General features: G+C 46.5%; 1 protein-coding gene across 1 annotated transcript in view; it reads right to left on the bottom strand.

Moving 5' to 3' along the window:
• Positions 1 to 1,296: 1,296 nt before the first annotated feature.
• LOC144721308 (sodium- and chloride-dependent creatine transporter 1-like) overlaps positions 1,297 to 13,331 on the bottom strand; it is a 39,513-nt gene continuing 27,478 nt past the window's right edge. Inside the window, exons 8-13 of the mRNA XM_078598834.1 lie at positions 9,798 to 9,910; positions 8,659 to 8,796; positions 7,484 to 7,586; positions 6,187 to 6,287; positions 5,113 to 5,283; positions 1,297 to 3,522 (exon numbers count right to left, since the gene is read on the bottom strand). Of these exons, the coding sequence (XP_078454960.1) occupies positions 3,361 to 3,522; positions 5,113 to 5,283; positions 6,187 to 6,287; positions 7,484 to 7,586; positions 8,659 to 8,796; positions 9,798 to 9,910 (788 nt within the window). The 3' untranslated portion in view covers positions 1,297 to 3,360. The remainder of the gene's footprint in view (positions 3,523 to 5,112; positions 5,284 to 6,186; positions 6,288 to 7,483; positions 7,587 to 8,658; positions 8,797 to 9,797; positions 9,911 to 13,331) is intronic.

The following is a 13,331-nucleotide window of genomic DNA, read 5'->3' as shown; positions in this document are numbered from 1 at the left end:
AGCCAGGGTATGGCAACCTCGACACCCACAGGAAGGGAGTCTCACAACATTCGTACAATTCGCCTACCAAAAAACACCACAATCCACCACAGCAACACTGTAGTTAATCACAATTACTACAATTTTTACCACGACGCAAGTCAACCACCACCATTTCCTCGGGTGACAATAGCATCACGACTATTATATGAAGTCCTATCGTGATAAATTCTTGGAGCAATTAACTGGTACGGTAGAAATTTAATTTAAAACACATTCCTGCGGAGGGAGCTGGTAGGAACGTTGGGATGCTCGGTCAATGGCCAGGGTCAACGGCGGCGTGGTGTATTCCACAAATATGGCCGACTGTGAGGACGGGCACAAGCCGGCATGAGTAGGTTAAACGTTGAGTTTTATAAGGGCACCACGGGGTGACCAGCCCCTCCCCACCCAGCCCCTCTCCACCCAGCCCCTCTCCACCCAGCCCCAACCCTCCCATTTTTGGATGCACGACGGACGGACGGACACAATAATCCCCTGTGGGCTGGTGTAACCAGGAGGTTCCTACCAGTAATATGATCAGAATTACCGCTGCCAATGGGATTAACAAGGGCGATTCTAAGCACTGTTGTATTTCCCATGAGAAAGCCAGCAAAGCAGACCACGGTTGTCGGAGTACAGGGACTCCTCTACTTGTGATCGAGTTAGATTCCAGACGTCTGTTCGTAAGTTGATTTGTTCGTAAGTCAAACTTTTTACTTCTGTCGATTCCAAACATGTTGTACGGCATTTACACTAAACACGGGGAATGGCTTTAAGATTTGTATAATCTCCTGTAGATGTACATGCCACTGGTTCTTCATATGTAGATGCCAACACTGTTATCTGTTGCGCAACGTTTGAACTTACGACTCTCGGTCCGAACAGGCAACTGGACATACGGACAGTTTTGTTCGTATCTCTGAAAATTCGAAAGTCGAATGTTCGTAAGTCTCTGTAATAACTTACACTGCTGAATGAAGGCGTCCCCATGTGGTGGTGTTGTCCGGACTGTTTGACTGTACTATGCTGGTCAGTGTGGGATAGTAAAGGGGACCGGTTCAGATTATCCGCCTGCCACTGTTAGCCGTGGCCATAAATCAAACTCGGCTCACCAGTATACAAACAACTGCAAGCAGCATTGCTCCCCTTCCAATCAGAGACCAGCAGTTTACGATTATTCTTCAAACACATGATGTACGTACAACACAAAACCAGGATATACGATAATGTGCCAATGAATTATTTTAGACAAATAAAACAATCAGAGGCTATATATCCTTTGTAAATCGGTATTTTTTTTATTGTAATTTTTTTTGTTTATGTACAGGGCAAAAAATAGTAGGCTGTAAAGTGTGCATTGAATTTCCACTCTGTTACTTACATCGGTCACATTCTTCAGTCAAAGCACCAGTATAATGTTCACGAAAGCGGAGGATGTTAACCTTAGGGCACCACTTTCAGTTTCCATTATACATCTCAACCTCTACAGCAACATACCTCTCAATTCCTCATCTTATACATGTACATTTTAATACCTGTTAAAAGACAACACCATTTAAAAACGTATCATTTTAAACCTACAAACCTATAAATGCGTAAAACTGAACGATTATTTTTTCTTTGAGTTTTTCCGATTGGTATTAATTACTTGAAGTGTCTGGTTGTGTTACATTGGAACTGTAGAAGAGGTCTCTGTTAGCAAGATACACCAATGCTAAATATCCTTCCGAGTTCTACGGATTAACAAGGCCGTGAACAAAACATTAAAATCACCAGAATGTGCTATACAAATCAATTTTATGGCCTTTTAGAGTTCAATATATGAGTAATATATTGATGTTTAATCTAAAAATGCATGTAAAAAAAAACATTGCATTAAGGGGAATATGGTGGACGTTAAACCTGACCCACTTTGCCCGACATTACTTGGTAAGTTTAACTCAATCCAAGAAGAATAGTTGATATTAGGTTAAAAAATGTAGTCGGATTTTACAAGATTTTTGTTTTAACACCACAGCAGTTATGGATTATATTTTTTGTTAAGAATAACATCTCTTGGAAGACTGTCACAGGTTAATAACCAACACTGATTCTTTACACGGTGATTGGTAACGTCTGATAACGGAGTGAATTATTATACCCAGACTATGTCATGGAAGACACAAACTATAAACATTTTACAATCTACCACTAGATAACTTTAAAACGTCATGCCGAACGTATAATGAGAATGCACTCTTTCCTGCCAAGAGTAGGCATCCCGCAGACAAACACAGGAACCAGTGACGAAAAGCCACGAAACGTGATTGCATCTGCCGCTGTGGAATTTTGTTGCAATGACTCGGGCACGGGGCGATCTGTCGCCTTCTCGCCAAAACTCTGATTTTTATCCTCCTCCAGCGCTAAACCGTCGTGTACATCGGCGTTTTCCCGCAAGAAAAACCCCTCGACACACTTTATTGCATTGTTTTCTCTTGACGGTTCCAAATCCGTGCGTGGTGGATTTTTGTTTTGTTTTATTCGTCATTGGTTACACCGAAACATGAGTTTTACGCGTTGAAATTATCCACGCACAAAACACGCGCAGACTAATACATTCAAACACACGTGATAAACCCCACATGATATACTTTCACATGTTTGGCAACGATGCAGCGATCATGAACACTTACAGACATTTGCATTTTATGCTTAACTATATTCTACATCGAACTTTAGTGGTGCAATACGAGAATATAGACGTGCCCAGGTGGACAATTAGGTTCTAAGTAATGATCCATAACATGTGGATTCTTCCATTGGTTCAGCTCACAACAATGCATAGAAATGCAGCTTCTATGGGATGGCACGTCGACTAGGATAGAATCTTCTGAACAGTCAACACTTTGTGATCGACCATAACACTGAATACAACTGTAGAAATGTGCAGTCACTAACGAGAATATCTATATATATATAACACCTGAAAGGGTACGAAGTTCCACAGCTTATTTCGAACACCAGTGCCATTGATCAATAACTGCTGCCAAATGCTGACGTGGTCGCAAATTGGGGAAGAATCCATATTGTTTTGTCATGGGAAATATTCATTCATCTTTACCGTCATTCGTATGAATATCCCCGCTCCATCATCCATCCTTTGCACAGCAGCATCCGATTACAAAGGAAAAGTTCAGCATCACGATAACACGGATCTATGTCGTACAAAATAAAAAATAAAAACCGCGACAATTATTTGTCTCATCTCGGGCACAAGAAATGCCCCCCGCACAGGAAAGGTTAATTTGTTTATTTTTTTTGTTTGCCGAGAGAAACGGCACGGGAATATCGATGCGCTCGTTACATGATGGTTTCGCAGAGCACCACCTTCTCGTCCGTGGGAGTCAGCGCGATCGGAGGGGTCGTCTCCACGTCCTGGATGCTCTGCGGGGCCGGCTCTGTCGGGGACATGTACTCCATGTGGTGGCAGCCCCAGACCGGGGTTGTCAGAATTCGCCAGCGCTGCAGACGGAATGGAGACAGAATCAGAATCTTTTATTCATCCTGGAGAAATCCGATGAGCTATGAAGCTGCTTTTCACGGATGTCCAGTAGGGGATGGGTCAGAAAGTTACAACAACAACAAACAATACAAATAAACGATAGAAGTGCCAGGTATAGGAAAGGAAAGCAAATCACTAAAAATGTAAACATCAAATAGATAAAGTATATACGTTCGAATTGGGCAAGGTAGAAAAACAACAGCAAAAGCAGTCCCAGACCACACCAAGGCAATACGCAGTCCCTCAATAAAATAGCACACTCAAATTAAAATTGGTAGAGGTTGGTAAGTAGGGGAGAGGGTGGTTGTAAGTATGTTGAACTTTCGCACTGTACGTAGCCAGCCGTACTAATCGGGAGGTGCTGGAGAAGAACAACAGAGAGGAGTGGATCGGAAGTCAATCACCAGATGTCCTCACGCCTGCACCATCTGCTCATCCTCCTTGCTGGTATTTAGTAATCGTTCATCATTGTTGTATAATTTAAATGGCCACAAGACTGTGAGGTGGCCAGAACATGCCAGTAAAGCAATGGATCGAATCCATCTATGGTGAGATTTGAGCGTTATCACCTCGTATGATAATCACCGCAGGAGCAAGAAACATCAAACGTGCAGTCTGCTTCAATGCGGACGTTAAAGATCCTCCGATATCCTTCACAAGAGTGTCTCATTATGTGCCAGCGTCAGGGTCCAAATTTCCACGTTAGAAACTACCCGCAAATTACTCAATTGCGATCATACATAGCAAATATCGCCGCTACTGGCAGACTAATGCCGCAGGTCAACTCTTACTAATGAGACTATATATCTCCATGCCCTCTCTTGCCAGTATCAATATGATGAAACAATTGAGACGATATCCTCGTCTTTTAAGCTCTCACCTGGTTAAACAAAATAAACACAACTTGCGTGGGTTGTTCTAGGTACTCTTGGCTTCCTTTATCACAGGCAAAAACACCCGCGTGAAAAACTGCCCGAGAACACCAGGTATTGTACGTACGCTTCTAAGCTGCACAGTGGTCAAGTGACTGACGTCAGTAAAGCAACGAGTTCTTGAATCTATCTATGCGGAGCTTTGAGCGTTACCCCCTCATGTGTGCAGGGCCTATCTCCAGATTATGCCAAATGTTTCCCACAGATTTAGTCAGCGCAGTGCTCTGACCCAAGCCACTTGGGCGTGTCTAATTATTACCGCACCGCTTGCTTTCAGATACGCTTCTGCGGCCGTCTGGAACGCTCTTCCCTCCGATATTAGAAAGCCACTGGAGCGATGCACTTTTAAATCATCTAGGTTGAAAACTCATTTTGTGACAACTGCTTTTTGTGCTTAGTTTGTTGTCCTTCCCCCGCACCTCCGATTAGCACGGTTGGCTACGTATGGTGTGAAAGAAGTTCAACATACATACATTGTCGCTCTTTAACCGTGTCTCGGAAATCACCGGCTCTAACATCCTGCAGGAACTTTCCACTAAACAGGTGGGAGGGGGGAGGTGGTGGGACGTTGTGGCAGCAGCAGCAGCAATGCAGGTGGGTTTGGAGCAGGGATCTCACCTCCAGTAGGTTGCCCTTGGTACGTGCCAGGCGATAGATTGCCACGACCGGGATGCACAGCATGGACGAGAGGGCCATGCACCAGCCCAGCGCCTCGCCCCACCAGGGGTACACATACTCCTTGTTGTACGTCAGCGGCTTATAATTCAGGAGGTTGAACAAGAAGATGCCCTGTCCGGTGGAAGCATTCGAAATGGGAAATACAAACAAGGAAACACCGTGGTGAATCAATACATGCAAACAGTGGTTGGGTAAATCTCAACTAGTTCAATACATTATTCTTGGATGTTAGCTCTGTGTACTCATGCACGCGTCCTTTATTTATTTATGCCAAGTGAAAGGCCACTTATACCACGAGCCTCTTTTCCATTGGTAAATATTACAATTATTTAATTGAAATTTTCTATGATCATTATTTTTTTAAGCTTAAAATTAAAACAAAAGTATGTTGTACCTTCAATGAGCACGAAACAAACATCTGAATTGATATCACGAAACATTGCTGGATAGGTTCAACACAATGAGAGGTCTTGGTGTAGGTGTGCCAGTCAATTCTGGGGGAAGAGGTTGGCCATACTTCGCCATGTGGGTCACTGCTGGTTAATGAAGGGAACAAATGTTGTCTGGCTTTTCGCTGGTATAGGTGCCGCTCTATCCAAAATAGATACTCAGGTCTACAAAGCACTGAAGCCTCTTCGCATATTGAAGAAGCTAATACAAATGATTACATATTCAAATGTAATTAAACTATTTAAATTAAACCAAAACTAGTTACTATTTTATCAGGTAAGGCCCACTGAGCTATGTAGCTCTTTGTCAGAAGCGACGTGGCCACAAATGATAGCTCAACGAAGTGGCTTATCGCGTGGAAATTTAAAGCAGCCAAATACTCTCAACGCACGTTGATTCTAAAAGTGTAGGGAAAAACCAGAAGACTCGGAGAAAAATGCATGCAACCACTGCGGGGAGAACATGCAAACTCCAAATACGTGATCCAACCCACAACCACCTGTATACCAGGCAAAGGAGTTAACATTTCGCCTGAGAGATGTTAACATCTCAAATTTCACCTACCGTGCAAACACACGGTGTCACGAAGGCCCAGCACCAACGCATCCAGGGGAATGGGCGGTAGCCAATCATCAGAGCGATGTTATCCATGAAGCGATCCCCACCTGCTCAACACACAAAGACAAAGATCCCCCGAATAGCCTTTAACAGATTGCTGGGGCAAGTGCTGTTAGTGCCCACCTATGCATGCCGACACAACACACAAGGGGCTGGGTGGCCAGTACCACACATAGCCACCTTTGTCTCCCCGGTACCGATGTTTCCACTGTACATGGTACTTATTTAAGGCTGAGTCGACCTGCAAATAGGCCTGTCGATGTGTATATTTCTAATACATTCACTAAATAATTTCAGGCAGAGCTTTATCGAGGTAAGAACCCAATGAGAAAGCATATCTTTTATATATAAAGGAGACCTAAGTTAATATAGATACACCATGTGAATGCAGATTTACGTAAAGAACATAAACAACACGAATATTACTATTATACAACAACATTCCAATTGAACAAACAATGCAACATTAAGCCAAATGAAAATAATTTTATCGTATGAAAGCAAAATAAAAGGATGAAATCCAATCAAGAAATTAATACCCTCGCAATAATATTAAATACAATTTTATACGTAAATAAGGTTTTAACATGTGGAGTGGGGTTATTGTAAATGAGAAATCGTAGAGTTCCTGATCAATAAATATATTCACCCATCTCTCTCCAGCATCGAGTGCCCTATCGGCTCACATCAGCCTCTCCATCTCAAACACTCTTCTCCCTCCCATCCAGGCTCACAAAAACATCACTGAATGAGGTGCAAACACAAATGCAAATATTTAAGGACGTTTTGGCACCGCCGTCAATCGACCACACCAAGACCGCAGGTCAGTGGCGGTTTTTTAATCTTCGTGCCTTTGCGTTCACACCGTGCGATCCCACTGAAGATTACGTAGCAGGGATAGTTTGCGGACAGATCAGATCGAATAATTGGTACCTTTGGTATCCGCGACGTTAATTCCCAGACCGCAAGGCTGTCGTGAAGGCACTGTTTCTCACAGACGCATCTCGTCTGTAGTAGGTTTAGTCTGGGGCAATGTTACTTGGTGGCTTCACCCAATTTTTGTACTTTGCGAGTGATTTTTCGAAATTGGACCATTACACCGGCACACATTTTTTTTTTTTAACGCCACACTACCTTTAACATCCGCTCATGAAGCACGCGGTGCGTATTTGTGATTCATACACCCGCGGTGTTAACACACCCACAGTAATAAACCAGGGCGGCCACTGGGCTCTAGCCGTACCGTAGACCCAGGCAACGACGATGCACTCCCATCCCGCTTGCCACAGCAGGGTCATGCCGCTCGCAGAGTAGTAGTCAAACAGCTGAAACACGTACATGCCGCCCTGCGGGACACACACACACACACACAAGGCCGACGTAAGCGTCTTGTCACGGCAAAGCGCCGCGCTGTGTGAGGTCACGTAAAACATGGCCGCTCCGCTTTGTGAAACGTCCCAGCGCGTAAACACGGGCTTTTGCAGCGTGGGTTTATGGCAGCGTAACGATTCGGAATATCCCGTTGGTGAATGTTTCTTTATTTTGCTTCTACGCTGTGTTGTTATTGCGCAGGCAAATATTGAAAACAAATATCTGCTATGGCAAGTGACCGGTTAGCACCGGTGCGATAACGCTGCGACGATGGTGGCACATTTTATCCCTTGTCGTTCCGGTCAGTGCGTTTCATTGCGTAACTTAACTAAACACACGATGTGAAGTGTGGCAAAGGCGCTTAAATGGGAAACTAATTTGAGGCTGGTGAATGTCACACACTGACAGCTGAATTGGCGCGGGGCCACACCAAAGATTGCTTTCACCGACGCTCACAATAGAGCACTTGTGTTGGCTCCAACATTCACGCACAACCGGCAACAGCAGCGAGCGTTCACACGGGCCGGGTTCGCCCGTTTGGAATTTCCACGGAGTTGACGAACATTCTGGCATGCAACGTTGACTGCTGAGGAGGGCAAGTGGGCTTGGGAAGAGACCAATGACCGAGTGGCAGCCAAAGGATGGAGCATGCCCGAAAGCCGTCCACTGGGGAGGTGGAGCAATGAAATCAGGTGGTGTGCAGGAGCTAGTCGGATTATTTCATTGGCACACCTCTAACGATTAATCATACACATATACACCGGACACAATGAATAACAACAACCCTTCAGGTGGGCTTGGTCAGGATACATCACTTTAAGGGACGATGGTTGACGGTCAAGAGTAATGATGGAGAGACAGCCAATGGAGTGAACACGCTCAAGGGGATGTCCACCGCAGAGACGGAGCGAAGAAAGCGGCTCGCGGCTCAGGAGCTGGACGGGAATGTTGCAACGTAAACGGCGCGAGAGACGGCGACGGCTTGGGGAGACGGTCATCCACCGGGTGGACAGGTCGTGGCCGCTGGTGATAGTGACGGTGGTTCACCTCGGTGACCATGGAGATGGCGATGAGGAAGGAGGTGAAGCAGCAGACGCCCACGAAGACCTCGCGGCGGTAGCCGCCCGTGAGCGCGGCGGGGAAGAGGTCGGAAATTCCCGTCACGAAGCCTTCGACGCCGACAAACTGTGGGGCAGACCGAGCGTCGGGCAAAACGCGCGTGCTGATAAGGGTACAGTAGAACATAGACCATCACGCGAACCCCGGTCATCCTCGCAGCAGCTTTCGGCTCGCCGTCGAACAAAGACGATCACCGCATCGCGCGCTTTCGGATGCGCTTCTGCGGCCGTCTGGAACACTCTTCCTTCCGATATTAGGATTGAAAGATAATTTATTTAAAACTCCTTACGTTGAGTTTGTTATCCTTCCACCCGTACCTTCAATGAGCACAGTTGGCTACGTACAGTGCGAAATAACTTCAACATACATCTATATATATAAAATCGCAAATCTGTCTGTCTGTCTGTGTGTCGCCGGACCATACGCAGTTTCATTGGACGAAATGTGAGGGATTTGCTTGACACGATTGGTCCGTTTGGTTTTCCACGGCGGTTGCCCCTGGCAACGGGTAGCGACGCATTCGCTGCGGGGTGGACGCCATTTTTAATTCCCGTTAAAAATATGCGCGCGCATTAACACGCGACTCTGAGATAAATTCATCAAAGTTTCACGTCCTCTTCACTCCCCCCCCCCCACCCCAATGTGTGCAATTACTATTATAGGGTCGGTAGATAATACAATTATAGCGATTAGACAGTATTATTGTAGCGCGGGGGGGGGGGGGGTAACGGCCCCAGTACCCAGCCTCAGCCGGGTGGGCAATTTAGGCGAGGCCGGAAGCTCTGCACGGTACTAGGCCTCGACACCCCACCACACTATAGGCCGTACATATTACTGCACAGCGGCCGAGGAGATCGTGGCTGGGGGGGGGGGGGGGGCAGGGGTAGCAGCCCATCTGTGTATATATGTAAGGTTATTAAGAAATATATTTTTCACCCGGGCAACGCCGGGTACTTCTGCTAGTAGGCTATGCAATAATTCACCACAACGGGATCAAAATTACAACTGCAGCCACTGCCACCATCTGTGCTGTCACCGTCCACCCACGCTGTGGCCCAGGCCCTCACCTGGCTGTCCAGCCCCAGCAGAATGAGCATGAAGAAGAAGAGAGCAGCCCAGAGTGGAGCCACGGGCATGAGGGACACGGCCTTGGGGTACGCGATGAAGGCCAGGCCTGGACCTGCAGTAGGCCACACACCAGCACAGCAGCCACCACCAAAAAAACACACAATTATATATCTTTTCTTTCTCCCCCCCCCCCCCCCCCCAATATTGTTGTAATCACGCTCTCGGCATGGGGTTGTGAGTTGAAGGCATTTTCATTTTCAACACTTCACCTTCCAGTGTGTGGACCTGCACGACGCCGTATAAAACAATAACCCTGCAAAATCACATCGCAGAACGAATTCTCAAGTCACTTCAATCGAAAAAAGAAACTATATTTTTTATTTTGTTTTACCAGGTAAGGCCCACTCAATTAGATAGCTCTTTTTCAGAAGCGACCTGGCCACAAATAATGATTTCTCAACGAGGTAGCTTATCAGGTGGAAAATGCATACTGATTCCAAATATGGTGGGGGATAACCAGAGGACGTGGAGAAAAATGCCACACGACCACAGAGAGAACGTGCAAACTCCAAGTCGGGATCGAATCCACGACCTCCTGCATACCGAGCGAGGTAATTAACATCTCGCCATCCATAGCTGGAATAAGCCAAATTAAGTACAATAAAAAAAATAGCTCGTGTTCTTTTTCATGCGCGAGTGACCAGGCTGAGACCATGAACTCACTGCACACCCGATGACCTAGTCTAACCACAGGTAGCTGAACAACCGACTTGAACCCAGGGACTCGGCAGTGCCCGCTCAGTGCTCTGGCCCCTTGAGGTGCCAGCCAGCCAACTCAGAACACACGCACGCTTTACTGCAGTGGCAAGAGTACATCAAGTGCCCTCTCAGTTGTGCAACCTTCCCATGAACCTCAAAGACACTGGAGTTGTGTTCCTATCAACGGAATGTTAATAAAGATTTCCCCACATGCGTTGCACGAGACATTTATTGTGAAGGCAGCTATCACCCATTTACAAGCATGTACACACATACCACGTGCTCGCACGTGTACCATACATATCAGTCTATATATGTCAGCTTACGTCACACGCACATGACTGAAATGCAAATGTATGGATTTTATTTTTTAGGGCCCATTGTCAATCTGCAGTTGAATTAATGCCTCCCCGTGCCGTGTCAGTCGCCGTAATCCCCCGTGTTGGTCAGTGCGCGTTGGTGAAGGCAGAGGCAGCCGGCACCGGTTCAGATATCACTTCGCCTCTGATGTTACCCGTCGCCGGCAAATCAAGTTGTTGGCGCGATGGCCTAATCGCCGAGACCGCCGCTCCGCCCCCTGCAGTGCGGCGAGTAATATATCTGACCGTCACAAATCCGCCCTGACCAATTTACCGCCCCCAACCCAGTTCTTGGAAAATGGTGTCCGGCACATATCCACAGCGTCCGCAATGGCTCCAAAAGGACAGCACGTTCACTAAAGACGTACAGGTGCAGCCCTGCGATCCCTTGCCCATCCCACTGCTGGCAAAAGGGCCTCAACGCGAGGAAGTGCTAGAAAAACCCCCCACTATACTGATGGGTATTTGGCCTTCTCATCCACACTAGCCAGGCATCTTGGAAGAGGTGGAAGCATCCACACTTCGCCTCGCCACGCGCAGAAGTGAATAAGGAAATGTTCCCATTGATTCAACTGTGGTGATGGGGAGTTCATATCGAACGAGCGACCTTCGGATTGCGGGTCCAGTGTGCCGATCAATACTGCTGCAAAAAACGAGATCTTTCAAATAGGAAACTATTAACTTAAGAAGCCATCACATGAGTTCCTGTTCATTAGTACCTCCTCGTTATGCATTCATCTTAAGAATTTCATTTGGGAAAGGCCGGCTTGTCTTATATCATCAGCCGCATCATAATTTACAGCACTCTATTCTTAAATCGCTGACTTCAACAACACATTTACCTACGTTCAAAATAGTTTGTGGGCAGTTATTTTGCCCTGCAAGTTAACTGTGCATGGTGCAACTGTCAATTAATAAACACGTTCATATGTTCGACCTCCTTTCGCAGATCCTTCTAAAATACCCAAGCATCCAGCGAGGTCACAAATGGTCACATTATACTCCACGCAAATATAGACTTGCTAATTGCGGGAGGTGTGTGATGCTTGTAGATGGAATCTCCGAGTCCCATTGGACGATGGTTTTATGTATCACGTAAGCCAGTTTCCAATAATTCATCATTCACGACCCCGACAGCTCATGGCTCCAGTCTATGGTCCGCATGAGGACCCAGCACACTTTTATTGTAAAACTGCAATGCGAGACGCAGATTCAACTATTCCATCAGCAGCATACATTTTGTCTGCAAGGGGGATTCCAGTTGTGAATTCGCACCATGTCAATGCATTTCCACGCCCATGATCGGAATGGGAATTTGGGATTCCAACACAACCACGGGAAAAAGCTCAAATTCCACGAGCAGTTACTGTGGATGCGTTCCATGCCACTCTGTGGGCTGGTCTGTAACTTCGCTCGAACCCTGTTGTCCCGAACGTACGTGGCGCAATTACCATAGCCCTGTTCCACGATAAGATGTCCCACCTGATAACAAAAAGCACGCCACATTTGCTCCGCTTTATCGAATTTGCCCTTCGCCATAAAGTTCAAGGTACAGCACTTGTCACTTTTGACGACTTGAGCGGCGAATTTCTGCGACGGGCCCCTCGCTCATTGGCACCGTATCTGCCCGCGCGCAGCCAGGCATGCTTTTTGAGTTGGTTAATCATCCGCTCGCTAAAAGTTTGTGAAAATAGTCGCAGGCAAGGGATTTGGTGCTCCTTTCTTTTTGTTAAGCGAGTTACTGAAAATTGTAAGCGCAAAGTCAATCATTCAATTAATGGCCGATGAGACGTCGCTAATCATGCAATTAATCAAATAACATTTTGTTCCATCCCCTCGCGCGTGATTAGAATTAACAACACATCTCCTCCTCCGCTGTGCAATCGAGTTTGTTGGATATTTTGTCAAAATTACAAAACATCATAAAAATGCCGTAAATTTGGTGCAGTGTAGCAACGCCTTCTTCATGAACTGAGCGATTGCAATGTTCACGTAATATTAATTACGTAAAACGAGACCCGTTATGTAACAAAACTGGCGTCCTGTGAGCATTGTATCGTGGTACGGCGTGCGCGCACACACACACTGTCCTGGAAGGCGTTGACGAAAGGCAGGCAATTAAGGGTTATTATTACTACGTTCAATTAGCAGAGTAACGGCGACTTCCGCAGGCTTTGGGGGGGGAGGGGCCCAATGGAGGTGGGGGGGGAAAGAGTTTCAAAGCCTCCGAGTGCTGCGCGAGTTGGTGGTGACAGACGGGGTGACTCAATTCGCTCAAAAAAGGACCTCCCGGAAATGTTTCCAACCACGGGACGCCGCGGGCTAAATGGAGTCAATGTGACCTGTTGGAGCGATCGTGCTCCACCGCAGAGAACTCTCACAAGCACGCGCGGCACTGTGTCAGCCACCACGCCA

The sequence above is a fragment of the Lampetra planeri genome, chromosome 11 (genome assembly GCF_965212315.1).
Source record: "Lampetra planeri chromosome 11, kcLamPlan1.2.h2, whole genome shotgun sequence".
Lineage (NCBI taxonomy): Eukaryota > Metazoa > Chordata > Hyperoartia > Petromyzontiformes > Petromyzontidae > Lampetra > Lampetra planeri.
The sequence above is the reverse complement of the archived record's forward strand: the minus strand, read 5'-3'. Positions and strand labels throughout refer to the sequence as shown.